The 16,543-nt window shown below is 38.5% G+C and overlaps 1 protein-coding gene across 2 annotated transcripts in view; it reads right to left on the reverse strand.

Moving 5' to 3' along the window:
• Window positions 1-15,717, reverse strand: part of GAP43 (growth associated protein 43) — a 97,606-nt gene extending 81,889 nt beyond the window's left edge. Inside the window, exon 1 of one of the 2 annotated variants that reach the window (XM_006773575.2) lies at window positions 15,317-15,717. In XM_006773575.2, the coding sequence (XP_006773638.1) occupies window positions 15,317-15,346 (30 nt within the window). In that variant the 5' untranslated portion in view covers window positions 15,347-15,717. The remainder of the gene's footprint in view (window positions 1-15,316) is intronic. The other variant, XM_015570388.1, reaches the window with a different exon arrangement.
• Between the last annotated feature and the right edge of the window lie 826 nt (window positions 15,718-16,543).

Below are 16,543 nucleotides of genomic sequence, written 5' to 3' on the forward strand. Positions count from 1 at the left end.
AGAGCTTTCTGGGTAGAGGAAATAACACATGCAAAATATTTGAAGAAGGAATGTGTATGGTATGTTTTAAAAACTGAAAGGAGGTCAACAAACTTGGCGATCAAGATGAGTATAGTTATAAGAACCCCAACAAAGAGGCCAGGCTTGAATTAAGTAGGATTTTACAGGCCATGCTCTAATGAATTTGGTTTTGGTTCTAAGTGAAGTGAGAGCTATTTAAAGTTTTTAAGTGGGGAAGATACATGATTTGACAGACATTTTACAAAACATTCTGAATACTGAGGTGAGAATAATTTAAGGAGTAAGGGTAAAAGAAGGCAGATTAGAAAAGAAGGCTATTGCATTAATCTCCATGAGAGACAACTGAGTTAGAGATGACAGTGGAAATGGAGAAAAGCGAACAGAGTGAAGACATAATTGATTGAGGTAGTGAGGAAAAAGAAAGAATGAAAAAAAAAGTTTTGTTTGTTTTTACTTATAGGAACTGGAAAAAGTAGAATCTATATATGTATAGATATAGATTAGATATAGATATAGAGGCCTATATCTATATCTAATCTATATCTATATCTATATCTATATCTATAGCTATATCTATATCTATATCTATATCTATCTATATCTAGGCCTAAGCGACAGTTCAACTGTTTGACCGTTTGACCAACCAACCAGTAGCTATGATGCACACTGGCCACCAGCGGGAACAATGCAGGAGCTGCTGAGCTGCAGTGACTTGGCAACTGTGGTTCTAGTGTGACATACCCGGGACCAGAGAGGTGGGAGCCCAATTCCGGGGTGCATCACCCAAGAACCGCCCTCTCGCAATCTGGGACCCCTCAGGGGATGTCAGAGAGCTGGTTTTGGCTGTATCCCCACAGACCAGACTTAGGGACCCCACGGGTGCATGACTTCATGCACTGGGCCTCTAGTCTAATGACTAAAGGAAAATACTGTGGAATGAATCAAGGTTCCATTTCCATTTGGATGACTGAATGAAAAAGGGAACGAGATTTGAGAACAAGAGATGACTTATTTTTAAGATATGTTGAGGTTGGGAGTCTTGAGTGTCATCAGAAAAAAAAGATTTCCATTAGACAATTATATAAAAAGCTTTAGACCCCAGTAATTGTGAAGCCTAGAGAATCTGAGACCCATAGTCCATCTGAGAGAGAACATAGATTAGATTATCCTTGGAGCTTCTGTAGAGAAAGAACATACAAGAGTAAGGACAAAGCCTGGGTAACAACTTTTCAGAGATTGGTAAAGAAAAAGGAGCCAAGAAGAAAAGACAAACAAACAGATAAAAACAACGTTCAACCAAAGATATAGGAGAGAAAAAAACTGCAAAAATAGACATTTATGGATGCCAAAAAAGTAAAGAGATTCAAGAAAGGAGGCATGTGTCATGGTTTCAGATGTCCCAGAAATGTCATCACTTTACTTGTCTTTTCTAAGAGTTTATAGAGCCTCCTATTTGTCTTGTATACCTTGTATACCCCAATAGAGACTAATGCAGTGCTCTCTCAGGGTAGATATCAATCAATCAACATATGTTTCTTGAGTCAGGCACTGAACTCAATACCTTACCTTCAAAGGGTTTGCAAACTAGTTGAGGGAAAATTAGGTACATACAAATACAAAAGGATAATTAAGTAAAGCTTTGCTTCGTGAATGCCAAAGAAACTGAACAGGTAATATATGCTACTGAAGAACTAAGAGAAATATGGTAGTCAGGAAAGCATTCATAAAGGAGAGAACTCTTTATTCTGGCCTCAGGGGTTGGATGATATTGAATGAGCAGAAAGGGGACTTTCCAAGTAGTGGAAATGACAGTGGAGAAAGATAAAAGGAAACTAATACTTAAATTTATGCTAAGACTATCTGGGACAGAATGCCACAGTAGAGGAGCTTTGCTATAGAACAGTGGTTCTCAACCTTCCTAATGCCGCGACCCTTTAATACAGTTCCTCATGTTGTGGTGACCCCAAATTTCATTGTTACAAAATTAAAGCATAGTGATTAATCACAAAAACAATATGTAATTATATGTGTTTTCCAATGGTCTTAGGTGACCCCTGTGAAAGGCTCGTTCAACCCACAAAGGGGTCGCGACCCACAGGTTGAGAACCACTCCTATAGAACATGTTATTTTATAAGTTGGAAAGCTTTAGAGAAAACTCAGTTCAATTCTTTTGTTTATATAGGTAGGAATGGCAAGCCAGAGTCATTAAATTTGTTTAAATTTATAAGCCTAGTCAATGGCAGAGCCAGTAGGAGGTAAGGCAAGAATAGGAAATTGGTATCATAAATAAATACAATTAACCCTATAACACCAAAAAGCAATTGCAATTTTGAGGAGAAGGGAAGTGCAATGTAAGATTAACCAACAGGCAGTGTGTAAAGGTGATGCCTAAAGCAGGGAATTTGGGTGGCTATCCAGTCTCTTTCTCCTGGGGTTTTTCATCTGAAAACAACAGCAAAGATTTGAGTGATTTTTTTCTTTATTTTCACAAGAATGGCATGTATCTAGTACCAGTCTGGTCTAGATGCAGAGGAAAGAGGTTAATTCATTGGTTTTAGGGCCTTAGGATGTTAGGGTTTGGCTTTCTTCTAGGATGCTGGTTAAGAAAGGCTGGTAGAAGAAGGATGGATGTGAATGACATTGCAAGTAGAATTTAGTAACTGATAAGATAGCATGCATAGCTCTCATATAGGAAGGAAGAGGAATCAGTTATTCTAAGTAATGAGCTGGTAACTGGGAATGTGCTGGTATCAAAAAATTATGTGCCCTAACCGGTGTGGCTCAGTGGATAGAGCGTCAGCCTGAGGATTCAAGGGTCCCAGGTTCGATTCTGGTCAAGGGCATGTGCCTTGGTTGCGGGCACATCCCCAGTGGGGGGTGTGCAGGAGGCACCTGATTGATGTTTCTCTCTCATCAATGTTTCTAACTGTCTATCCCATTCCCTTCTTCTCTGTAAAAAATCAATAAAATATATTTAAAAACATATATATGTATATTGTCAAAAGTACGGGACTCAGAGGTCTAATTTAGGGAGGAAATAATTAGTTTATCACGATACTATCTATCTATCTATCTATCTATCTATTAGTTTATCATGAGGTGACATCAAAGAAAAGAAGGAAAAATAATATTTTAATATATGTAAATCTTAAATTATGAGGAAGTTGATTTTTCTATGGGTTTTCCTATGGTTCTTATAGCTTGGTTCTTTATGGTTGGAATTTTACAATATACCCAAGTTTGGTAAAAGTAATAATTTTGATAAGTATACTTAATAAATTTTAGTCTGTGCATGAGACAATCAATTTCCATGTTACTAGAATGATAATATAGGAGAATTATAGAGGTCTGGAGGAAAACCCTTAATCACCGAAATATAGTCTAACATAAAATAGAACAATACCTGTGATGACGAAATTAACATTGTTTTTTTAACTAAGAATGACTAGATTTTCCTATTTAAGCGAGGATAAAAACTGGCCCTAAGTATGCTTAAAAGTGTAATTTATTACACTAGTTTCCTAATCTTGTTGGATTCTTCCCTGAATACTCTTGTTCTTGGGCTCATCCAGATCTTTAGAAGTGAAGTCTAAGCCATCTCTGGTCATTAATATTCCCAAGACAATTTTCACTAGAGGATTATGGCCCAATTCCAAATTGAGTAATTCTATTTTATAACTCTTCCTCCCTTTTCAATTATAATCTCCATTTCCTCCTTTGTACTGGCTTTACCCCAAAGATGTCAAGTATGAAGTTGAAGATGGAAGAAAGAATTTGCAAGAAACTAGGTCTTGTTGATGTTTTCTATACAGCTCTTTAGTTAACTGTCCATCAGTATGGAGTACAAATATGGCTGAGATATCCAAAGTTATTACCTTGTATCTTTCAATGAAAGGCATTCAAAGACATGGGGAATACTGAACTTAGATTAGCATGAAAGATGTTCAAATGAATACTAAATACCAAACCAATTTCTCCAAAGTAGCTTTCTCAGGTGATAGAGAGAACAGAATTATCTTCTCTTTCACTGGAGTAAACAATTGCTAGAGGGCAAGGGCAAGATTCTAAAGATCTTACACTTCAGGTAAAAATATATTTTGAGTAAACCAAACCCTCAAATAAGATTTGACTAAAGGGTCAATACTTTTTAAATGAGATAATACCATTCTCCTTCCTTTTAAAAATCTCAGAAGTTTGAAGAAAGATTAATCCAATAAAACAGGAAGAAAAACCTCCAAATGCCTGGGTCTTCGAAGATGAAGTGAAAGAAGTTTATGATGGATCACTTGTGAAGTCTCAACTATTCCCTTACATCACTCATTTAAAATACTATTTTTTCATTGATTTAAAGAGAAAGAATTTTGAAATGCAATGTCCACTCCTAATGTACTCAATGCCTCTCTCCTCTCCCATTAGAACCCTGAATAGAGTAAAGAACTAAAGTGGAGTATCTTCAATACAACATGTTCTTAGAAATCTAACTGCAAGTTAATTATTTAGAAACTGAGAATTTTCTCTTTAAAGAAATTCTGCCTTGATTTTTATTATTATTATTATTGTTATTATTATTACTTTGGCAAATAATAGAGACAATTGCCTCTACTAGAGTTTGAGTACAACTGTGGAATGCATCTTTTGGAATAACTGTTAAGGATCTAATCTGATGATTAATTTTACTTCTGAGTTTATCAAGCAGGTAAATTTAGAATTAAAGCAAGTAGGAGTGAGAAGAGGATTTTCATTCTAACAGTTCCTAGTCTAGCCTAGGCTAGTTGTGCTAAGAGATTCTGAAGTCATTTAGAAAAGCAGCCAGTTATTGAGTTTGCTTAACCTTTGGAGATATTTTTTTAACATTTTATTCTTTGCCTCATCTAACTCCTTTATAGATTTATAATGCAAGATATTTAGGTCTTTCAAAAAAAGTTTTGATTGATTATTGGAACTGGGATTACAGATAATGGATGAAAGGCTAATTACCAAAACTATTTGTAGAGCAAACTGGTGGATATAGAGACAACAGTTCAAGATTTTAGAAAGTGCCAATTTGCTAAAAATAGATAAATATCATGATTATTGATGGACTTAATTCAATGACATTCAAAATGAGATGATTAATATCAAAGAGTAGCATTTCTCTGATATAAATCTAAGGGAGATGTTTTACACCTATTATTGCCCAATTCTTTCACAGAAACAGATCCTGCACACTAAACAATGAAAGAGAGGAAAGCTCTACTGTGCCATATTAGCAAGAATATTTGGTAGCTAATATTTCTCTTAGACAGGTGGTACCTGCCTACCTGCCAGAGTTCAGCCTCTGAAAGACAGTGAAAAACCTGTACCTGTCAGCTCTAGATGTGGAGATGTGCCCTAACCTTTCTTTTTTAGGTATAAAAGCCCATCAGGTCAGTAATCTGTGTAGTTACTACTTCTTTTTAGAGACGGCTACCAATAATAAAATTCAATACAAGCCCAAATGAAAACTACCAAAGGGAAAAATTAGTGGATCACCACATTTGAGGTAAGTCCATCCTGATCTGGGTAGCTACCCTATTATGGACATATAAGCATATTTTCAGGAGAAACTTTCTCACCCAGATTATTCTCTCACTAGATTGGGTATAGCCTTTCAGAAAGTTTGTCTAAACCATGTGACCTGGCCCTTCCTCTAGTCAGAAATGGTTGGTCCATTGGTAACTAGCTGACCTGAAAAGGACCAATCATATTCATTCATTTTCATTATTTTGTTCATATTCTCTCTCTCTCTCTCTCTCTCTCTCTCTCTCTCTCTCTCTCTCTCTCTCTTCATTTAGAATTTTGAAGAATTTGAATGAAGAAACAGAAAAGCTAGGGTTATTAGTAACTGGGTCCTTTAAAGTCAGGGCTCCAGAAAGAAAGCATATGAATTCTTGTTGTTGAGGTTCCCAGTTCTACTCTGGTTCCCCTAAGTTTGGCTATTCAACTTTCTAATTTCTGAGATATCTAGTTGGTTTTTTTCAGTAGATCCCTTATATATACCATTAAAGTTTGTTTCTGTTACTTGTATTCCATTAAAGACAAATAATAGAAGCATACATGAGTGTGTGTAGAGATGAGACAGAGAAAGATGGTATGAGAGATAGAGTAAGAGACAGAAACAGATGGCTAGAGTGAAGGATTAAAAGGGATACCATTAACCAACCATAGACATAATAAAAGAAATAACTATTTCTCTCTAGATACTAGTTTATTTCCAAATTTCTAGGCAACATATCTTTCTGTTAAATTAAATATAAGCTCCCTATATAAAAGTATTTTTCAAAATATGCATGATATTAATTGTTCTATTTTAAACTTTTGGTTTCTAGGAAAAATGAAATCTCTTAGACAAACTTGATCCAATTATTATACTTAAAATATTTTCAGATATTATCCATACATAAGAAATAAGACTCTTTAGTTTGCAATAACTCCATAGCTTACATGAAAATTTGATAAATTTTGTATTATTAAATTGGTCACTTGACCCAATCAATCAGGAATACAGAAGAACTGAAATGTCCTTTGTAGAGATCCTGAGAGCTTCAAAAATTATGGCATTTAGAGTTGAGGTGGAAAAGGTTCAGGATTGTATATCACTTCTGATCAAGATTAATTTCTGATACATTGAGGAACCCTAAAGTTGTAAAAAATGGTGTTCAGGTGATAATCTTTGAACTTCCCTCAACCAGGCTTCATCCCATTTTCAGTCTCCTACCCAGTCCCACAATCCTTCTCTACTCTTCTGCCTGACTGGTCACTCATGTGATGGATGTGAGCACAGCATGCCTGGTAATATTAGTGCTGAGTACCCAATTTAGAAGTGAGGTGGAGAAGCAGCCAACTTAGCAAATGGAGCAGAGAAGTATAGATATGAAGAAAAAGACTAAAACAGAAAAAGTTAAAATAAATATTGTGATTTTTTTTCTAATTTAAACTGATCCTTGGGGTCTCCCATCCATTTGACTAATATTTACTCTGTAGTTAATAAGAGAGAAGGAGTAAGAATGGAAGATATATATCTCTATATCTTTCATATCTATCTATAATCTATCTATATTCCATACAGGAGTAAGGTTGCTACTTTGCAAAGAAATATGAATACTTTAGGTTTCAATATGTGGAATTCCTCAATTAATAATATCCTATATTTGAAAAATATATTGCTTATAAAATACTTATTTTTATAACTTTATTTGAACCTCAAACCAGTCTAGTAGAAAAGAAAAGTCAGGATTGGAGTGTTCTTTTTATGTGTCCACTACATAGATGAATAAACTAGGGCTCAGAAAGATTAAGTTACTTACCCAAGGTCACACGACAAGCAATTGGCATAGCCAGGTCTAGAACCCAGGGAAAGGGTTTATTCCACTACAAAGACATGAAACAGGACATTAAACAAACAACATTTAAGAAAATAAGATCTGTAAATAATTAAGGATAGGAAATCTGGAGGGTCAGACTCCCATACTACAATGTAAACTCACAGCAAGTGTACTTCTCTCATCTAAGCAGACAGGAGCGGGAAGTGTAAATTTGACCACAACTACCTGTGAGAAGGACTGATAGAGTTGAATGTACATTTACACAAAGTCAGCTCTGAATAGGTACATAAGAATGGTCTTCTGACCCAAACACCTCCCATAATGGTCCATCATGATAACCTTTTCCTTCCTACTTTTATTTCTTCAGTAAATATTTTTTGTTTAGAAGTTAATATGTGCCAGACACAGCTTAAGATGCCTATTTTGTCTAAAATACCCATTTAGAATGTTGGAAGGGACATACTTTTTCTGAAAGTTTTTCTTTTCATAGCCTTACCCATTAAACATTAGTAATCAATAAGGAAAACTATACTTGGACCTGAGAGGAGGAGAAAAAAAATAGAAAAACTTCAAGAAAGAGATAGAAAGAGATTGAGAGTAATGGCCCAGATAAAGAATAAGAGTGTGGAGATACTACTCAACTTTAGCAGTTGAAGACAAATTTCACCTATAAATCATTTTGTCTTATTCTCTTCTCAAGGCCATGACAATTCAAAGAAAAATATGCCTCCTGGAGTCTGGCAGGAAGTATTTTCATGGAAAGTTGTGGTTGCAGTTTGCCTCATATTGGCCACAATATGCCTACTTCAGAATCCAAATCCTTCAGTCTATTCAAACCTAAGAAAGATAAAGTTGATCTGGTTCTCCCTCCTTTTACATGACACATGAAGAACCACTTACTATCCAACTCCCCTTTACTCCTATGAAAGGTTTCTCTTTGAGAAATATTATTATGTGGATACTTCAGTGAAAAGGTAAGAAACCCAAATGAAAATAAAATTAATTCTTAAACACAGGTCCCTGAGCACAGATCAACATATTTTGAACTTTATATGATCAATGAAATAAGTCAACTAAGAGTAACAAAAGATTGAGTCAAAGTTTATTTGGAAAAGTTGTGAAGTAAAGCAATAACAGTAAGTACTTGAGTCAAAAAGGAAGGGCATGAAAAGCTTCAAGACTATAGTAAACCATGTGTCTTTCTCGGGAGTCTGCTAATCTCAGAGGGCAGGACTATATGCTGCTTGGTGGGGAGTAGGACATCAATGGGAGGCTTTCAGATAGTACCAGTTATGGTAATTTGGAGAAACATAGTATTAATACGCTCATTTTATGCCTTCTCTCATTAAAAAATAATGGTTATCATCCTACTGGTCAATATCAAGAATCAATGATATCAGCTCCACGTTAAAATTTGATGTCAATGAATTACAAAAATATACTAGTGATTCCATCCATTTAGATGTGCCACAACTTATGGAAAGTCTATAAACCTGGTTCCATATTCATTTAGCAAACAGATCACCTACAATTGAAACTGATTACTGTATTTGGCAAGTCTTGTGGTAGGCACTGAAGATAGAAAAAAATAATTAACCTTATACCTTTCCCCTCAAACAACTCATTGTATGGACACCAATGTGTAAAAAAAGAAAGAAAGAAAAAGAAACAAATAAAAATGCTATATAGTGCAACAAGTGACATAATAGTGATATTATAAAATACTAGAGGCCCAGTGCATGAAATTCATGCATGGGGGGTGTCCCTCAGCCCGGCCTGTGCCCTCTTGCAATATGGGACCCGTTGGGTAGGGTCCCTAGGCCTAGCTGGCGACCAGGGCCTATCAGGGCTTTCCTTCCCCCAGCTGTCAGCAGCTGGCCCACCCCCACCACTGCCATTGCTTGCCATCTGTGCTGTGCTGCCATCAGTCGCCTCCCTCGGCAAGTGACAGGCGTGGGGTGTGATCACTTGGCTGGCCTGGGCCTCCCTCTGTGGGACAATTGTGGAGCGATTGGTTGCTGAGCAATTACATCGCACCCACCTTGGCTGACCTGGCACCAGTGTGTGTCATAGCGTGGTCATCCTGAAGGTTGTCTGGATGGTTGTTCTGCTGTTCAGTTGTTCAGTCTATTTGTATATTACACTTTTATTATTATAGATAACATAGTCACAAAAAAGGTAAGAAGAAACTTAACTTAGGATGGTCAAGAATGGCTTCAAAGAGCCATTCTTAGAGGAAAAATGTGAATTTTCTAGGTTGAGAAGGAGTGTAATGTGAGCAAAGAATACAGGATGAGCAAAGATACCAAGGTCTGAAAACTATGTTGCATCATAAGATGAGAGAATAGGGTGTTTAAAGATAGCAGAACAAAGGTAGGCAAGCCTGGATCATGTCATCCATGCTGAGCAGTTTATATTTTTGCTTCCAGTTAAGCGGGGACATTAGAGAATTTTAAGGAGGAATATCACATGACCAGGTTTGTGTTAGGTAAAGATAAGTACAGTGTTATGTGTAAGGAGAATTGAAGGAGAGCAAGATGGAGGTAAGGAGTCTATGTGAGAAGCTATTGCCTTTGTCTAGAGAAGATAATGAAAATCTGAATCAGGATATTTGTAGTGGAATTGAAAAGCAGAGGATGGATGCAAAATTTTATTAATAAGAATCTAAGGATTTAGTAGCTGAATGTGGGAATTAAAAAAAAAAAGAACTATGTTCAGGATTATTCCCGGTCCCTAGAGCTTAGAAGCTGGCTAGCGGTGGGCATTTGAAGGAAGGCTAAGTGGAAGACTGAGTATGGTTTGTACATAACAGTGTGGTTACCTCTTAAATATTTAAATAGAGATACCTAGTAGAGCAGGAGCTTAGGAGAGGTATCCAGTATACAGATTTGAATTCACACAGGTCGTTGAAACTCCGACATGAATGAGATCACCTAGAATTGGTGTGTAAAGTGAGAAGAGAAATGGATCAGGATCATGAACCTGGAGATAATCTATATCTGGGGGAGAAGAGAATGAACAAAGACAGCAAAGCATATGAGATGGACCTATCTGAGAGGGAGGAGAATGAGGAGAGTTGTCATGGGGGTCAAATGAGAAGAGAATTTCAGGAAGGATAGCCAACAACACAAAATGTCAAAGAGACAGCAAATAAGACATAAACTGAAGTTAGTGGATGTGGTGTATTTTTCAGAACATGTTTCAATGGGATATGGAAACAGAAACCTTATGAAAGTAGATGGAATAGTGAGTGGGGAGTGATGAAGAGGAGAAAGTGAGTATGGGGAGACATTTTAGGAACTTTGTTCTAACAGAACACTGTAGAGTGGGACAGGAGAGTCAGGAAACAGTCCTTTAAGACAGAATAAACATGAGGATAGTCATAGGCTGTGGGGAAAGGAGTTGATATAGTACAAGATAAAATCTTAACAGAGAGTAGGACATGATGGAATGAGATTCTGGAGAAAAAATAGGAGGAACAAGATTACAAGCAGAGAAAGCAACTGTGACCAGAAACAACTGCTGAACAGAAAAAAGCAGCATAGTAGACACTGGACAACCTTGAAAAATTGGCAGTTTTAAGCCAAGGCTCGCATTGCAAAACTTGGACAGAAATTTTTGTTTACATTTGTATTGATCATTGTTTTCACATTAATTTTGTGTAATGCTACAAAGGCCCTTTAAGGCAAGGAGAGTGGGATTTTTTGCTTGTTTGCCTTGGATTTGTTTTTTTAGTCTCCATCTTACAGGAAGAAACTGAAACCCAAGATTATGTGATTCATTCAAGATCACAGAATCAGTATATTGCATAGACTAAGGACTCTCTACCCAGTGCTCTTCCCAATACCTCAGAGAATGTTATGAAGACTTCACTGCAACGGTGCAGAGGCAACCAGACCATACTTCTGAAATTCAGAAGAGAGAATCCCTGCCCACAATCATTTCTTTGATTGACAATAGGCATGCTTGGTTGCCTGAAAGTCTTTATGACAGTTAATAGGGACATCAATGCTATATCTTCTCTTGAGATGATCTGGGCATGTGCACCCTTTGAAATGTTCCTTTAATTTTAGAGGATGATTTTAGATTCTTCTTACTTTATCAGTATGAACAAGGAAAATATTTAGTAAATACGCATGTTTTACTATTGCTTGAAAGGACCCATCCCCCTTTCTTTTGTGGCCAAGTAAAACTGAAGTATGTGGAATTATCAGCCCCAGGCATATCACTGACAATTTCATTAGGAACAGAGGCAAAAGGGACCCCTTGCCACTCTTCCTCTCAGTGAATAGGAGCACTGCCCTTTAGCATAAAACATGAAAGAAGGTTTCCATAGTTTTGCCAGCTCAGCAAGAGAAAACATTAACCCTGCATATTCTTATCCCAGTTGTCTCAGCATGGATGGGAAGGGAGGGGCCAGAATTACAGACTGTCAGCATGAGAGAGCAGAGCTCATTGTGTATGGGTTAAAAGGAATTAGAGACACCAGATATGAACACATTGAATTTCTAAGGTTCTCTGCAAGTTCAGATAATTTGGCAGAAAAAGAAATTCCTTTAATTTTTTTCTGTTTATGTTTGGAAATGTGTGGTAGAACTCAGTATTTTCAAAAATGAACAGCTTCAATTGTATTAAGTAGAATGTCTCCACTTAATTAATTCACTTAGTCCCTGGGTGACACTGGGTGTGGCTCGGCGAGATTTAGGAGAAATCCAATTTATAACTAGGTCCTCCTAATTTATAACTGGAAGGAAGCTTCTGCATCAGGCAGCAAGGCGGCATCCTTCCACACCTTTCCAACACTGCAAGGGAAAGATGAGGTTGGAATTCTAAACTACAGAGCACAGGCTCTAAGGCCTATCTGTTGTATGAGGGAAAAGGCAGATGTTGGTGGGGTTGAAGGGGCTATTTGCTTGCATTGGTATTCTTTACACTTCAATTAAAGTCCTTAGTTTTAAACAAAGGAAACACCTCACAAATTTCTTGCTTTGTGGACTTAGATCCTATCTTGCAAGTTTTTCATCATCTGCATTATGCACGGTAATTAAGCTGTTTAAAGTTAATCCCAAGATATTTGAAAATCATAACCAATAATATCTCAGGAATTCTTTCCTTTTATCCCTCCATTGCCCACTTCTTTATCATCGTCTCATCCCCATGCCACTACCATTCTCTTCTTCTTGCTTTAATAATCTATAGTGGTGGGTAATTAATGGCCAATAAGGATCATTTATGCTTTCATCTCACCCACTGGCAATGTATTACAACTCAGAAATCCAAGACTGCTGTTTATGCTGCTCAAGTGGAAGAGGAAGGAAGTGCAATCTCTCCAGCCCCCTCCCATGTTTCTGCTGGATTTTATGGGTGTGGCAGAGTTTAGACCTTTGCAGATTTTTGCCCTGTTTTATTCCCTGTTAAGGACCAGGATGACGAGATGCCAGAATGAAGATAAACACAATCAGGTCCTGCCATGAGTGATACAGGATCATTACACCCACAAGCAGGAAACCGATGTGAGACAAGTACTCACACATAAATGCCAGTCAGTGTAGTACGGAGCCCACGCCCTAAATACATCATTTCCTTCGGTCTGATTTAATTCTATCCTACATACTGACTTATGTGAATGATACACAACAGTGGCAAACAGGGAACAGGGCCATTTCACAGAGAAGCACACATTTATACAATAGGACAATTTCCATACCTTTTATTTTCTCTCATGCATATAAATTATGCTAAAATGCATTCAGGCATGTGGAAGCTACACAGAGTACATGCATAACTATCGTACATGAAGTGTGCAGATGCTATGCACATTTAGTGAAATTTCTACAACTCCCAAACACAAAATTTCAGCTTCATTACTTTGCACATCCAATGAACACTTGGGGTTGTCACTGAGAGAGAACCCTAGGGAAGGCAACTGTCCCCTTTTGGGGAAGGGAATTCCATTAGCCTCAATTCCCTTTCTAAAAATCATGCTTGGTTTCCTTTGTCAAAGGGGGGTGTACATATACTTGTGTGTGTCTACAGAAAGTGGCAAAAAGTTGTAAAGCAACATATTTTCTTTTCAAAATTAAAGCTTTCTCAAGTGAATAGCATTGGCTTCCTTTGGTCTCCACCTTTTTAAATTTTATTTCCCCAGCTCACCAGTGGGGCAACCTCAGGATGTTTCCTTGACAGTGTGCTTAACCCAGCCACCTGTATCCACTGCATTTATGTGTTAGAATGAACACAAGAAGAAGCGTCCTGATTTGGAAAATAAGCAATAGAAGCACCAGTCTCTAGAACCATAAAACAGTTTGGGGAAGTCCGGCATGTAAGATTCTCATGCTCTTCCCCAAACACCCCTACACAACCCACCAAACCACACACAAAACCCCAGGTGCCGGTTACTTTATGTATGTATGTATGCATGTACATATGTATGCATGCATGCATGCTATGCCTCTCCATCCACTGCTCTGATATTCTGCTTCTGTCTCGCTTCCCCTTCCTCTTCCTTCTCCTTCATCCTCACTCCCCGCCCCTCCTTTCAGGGCGCTGGCTAAATGTTCTAATCCGGCAGGCTGTTTCCTCTCCCCTCCCCCCCCAACCTCCCTTCCGATTCAGCGAGTGTATTACAAATTGCCCAGTATCCAATACCTGCACAGGAATAATGCCCAATTCCTATCTCTTGCACTCCACCCCTAAGGCAATCAATCTGCAAAAGGCTTCTTTAACCAAGACTGCCATCCCCTTCCTCCGGGCACGCGCGCTAGCGCGAGCGCGCGCGCACAGGCACACCCTCACCCATATCCCACACCCATTTTTCTCCTTAACCTTCGCCAAAATCACTCAAACGTGTTCTAATAAATGTTTGAAAGCTTAATTTGGCGAATACCAGGGCACTGTCGATTCCTGCTAAACACCATACTCTTCATTCCTCCCTACCCTCACTCCAAGTTTCTAAAAGGTCTTTCAAGAAATAAGTGAGCAATTTGAAATGGAAGAAAAACCTGGGCAGTGGGGGAGGGAGGATGGGGACTCGGATTCTTGCTAATCTTGTGTGTGTCCCTCTTCCGGATGAAAATGAGTCACCAAATGCTCATTACCCAGAATGTTAGCCTGACTCTGGTCACTGACAACCCCAGGAAAAATGCAAGGGAAAGGGAGAAAAGACCTGATTTCCAACAGGTAATACTAGGCTCATCTTTCCCATCCCCTCGGAGCTCAAAGCTCCTAGGGGCGTGGTCCACCCTCTCCCCGGACAGCTGGCGGGTGCACAATCGCTACGGATTTTCCCCTTCCATGCGGCCGGTTTCTCCCCCAGCCCCAGTTGCCTTCAGATTCTTTTTTTGAAAAAAGAAAAAAAAAAAAAGGAGCATCTCCCAAATCAGTTTCATTCATTGACAAATAAATAAATAAAACCTTCATATGTTCTTCCATTAATACCTGCGCCCATTTGAGGCTCAGGCATGTAGGAAATAAGGCTTCTCCCGCAGCACATGTGAGAAAATTGTACCACAGAACAAGCTATACTCATTACTAAATATTATTCTTTCAACCAGCTTTTCGCAAAGAATATAAAGGGCTGCTTCCCCATCTCATAGATAAAACCTACACCTTTCTCCCAGATCCGTTTCTACCTCCACACCCGCAAAACCAGAACTGAAATGCTGAACATTAACTAATAGCCGAATAAATAAATAAATAAATAAATCGTATTTCTAGCCAAACAGGCGTATTTTTCCTATCATAATCTAAATTAGTAGCAGCAACCCCAAACCAGAGCATGAGAAACAGAATAGAATAAAAGCTGGGATGCAACCGTCAGTTACCATAGGCTAAGGAAACGCGAGCACCATGGCCAGAGCAGAAGCAGTTAAAATATTTTCCCTGCCTTTACAGGGAAATACTGTACTCTGATAATTTCACAACAGCAAGAAGTAAAAATCTTTAGCTCTACCTGTTTGGTTCTTCTCATACAGCACAGCATGGTTGTATCGTCCCTTGCCTTCTTCCTGCCTTCTCTCCTTTCCTCCTCTCTCTTTCTTATTCCCCCCCTCTCCACCTCTTTTCTGCTCGCTTGCTCACTCGCTCTCTCGCGCTAGCGCGCTCTCTCTCCCTCCCTCCCTCTCTCTCCCTCACACACACCAGGGCAGTTAGCAGCAACTGTAAGGTCCACAGCTATTGCTCATCGCACATGCTCTCTCCTCTCTCTTCTCTCTCTTCTCTCTCTCTCTCTCTCTCTCTCTCTCTCCTCTCTTTCTTTCTCTCTCTCCTTTTTTTCTCTCTTCCCCTCCCCACCTACTCTTTCTTTTTCTTTCGTCTCTCCATCTCTTTCTCAGAATTGTTCTCTAGCTTTCAATGACTAATCTCTTCCCCAGCCCCCACCCCCATTCTAGACAGTCACCCCCTCCCAGGCCCCTGCCAGCCTCATGAATATTTAAACATCTCCAATCTGGACCCAATTACCCACCGACTTTCTCGCTGCATTGAGAGAGTGGGTGGGGTGGGGGCAGAGAAGTATATATCCCAGCCGGTTCAGGAGATTGGATGGGATGTGTTTTACATGGAAGAGGGGCTTGGGGAATGCTTGTATTTCTTCACTAACTCTGTTCTTTTCCCGATATCATAAAAGCAAAGAACAGCTATTCTGAATGAGTAGTCAGACTTATACAACACGTTATATCTGCTATTTAGGTTTTATGCAGTTAATAATTGTGAGGGTTAAGTTCTCTCAAAAAATAAAATAACATGCAAATATTACACATTGTGTGTGTACTCAGTATTCACATAACCTAAAATAAATGCATAGATATAAGCTGAGATATGCACAAACATATCTCATTTTGCTTCAATATTCTTGAAAAAATCCACGAATATATTGCATTTTAAACATTCTAAGCACTTGAGTTTAGAAATAACTAATATTGCCCTAGCTGGTCTGGCTCAGTGGATAGAGCATCAGCCTGTGGACTAAAGGGTCCCCTGTTCAATTCAGATCAGGGGCACATGCCTGGGCTGTAGGCTTGATCCCCAGTGGGGGACATGTGGGGGGGTAGCCGATCAATGATTCTCTCTCATTATTGATGTTTCTATCTCTCCCACTTCTTTCCTCTCTGAAATCAATAAAAATATTTATTTTTTTAAAGTGTAAATAATAAGCCAGTCAATGAAGGAAAAATACCAC

This window comes from Myotis davidii, unplaced genomic scaffold (genome assembly GCF_000327345.1).
Source record: "Myotis davidii unplaced genomic scaffold, ASM32734v1 scaffold201, whole genome shotgun sequence".
Taxonomy (NCBI): domain Eukaryota; kingdom Metazoa; phylum Chordata; class Mammalia; order Chiroptera; family Vespertilionidae; genus Myotis; species Myotis davidii.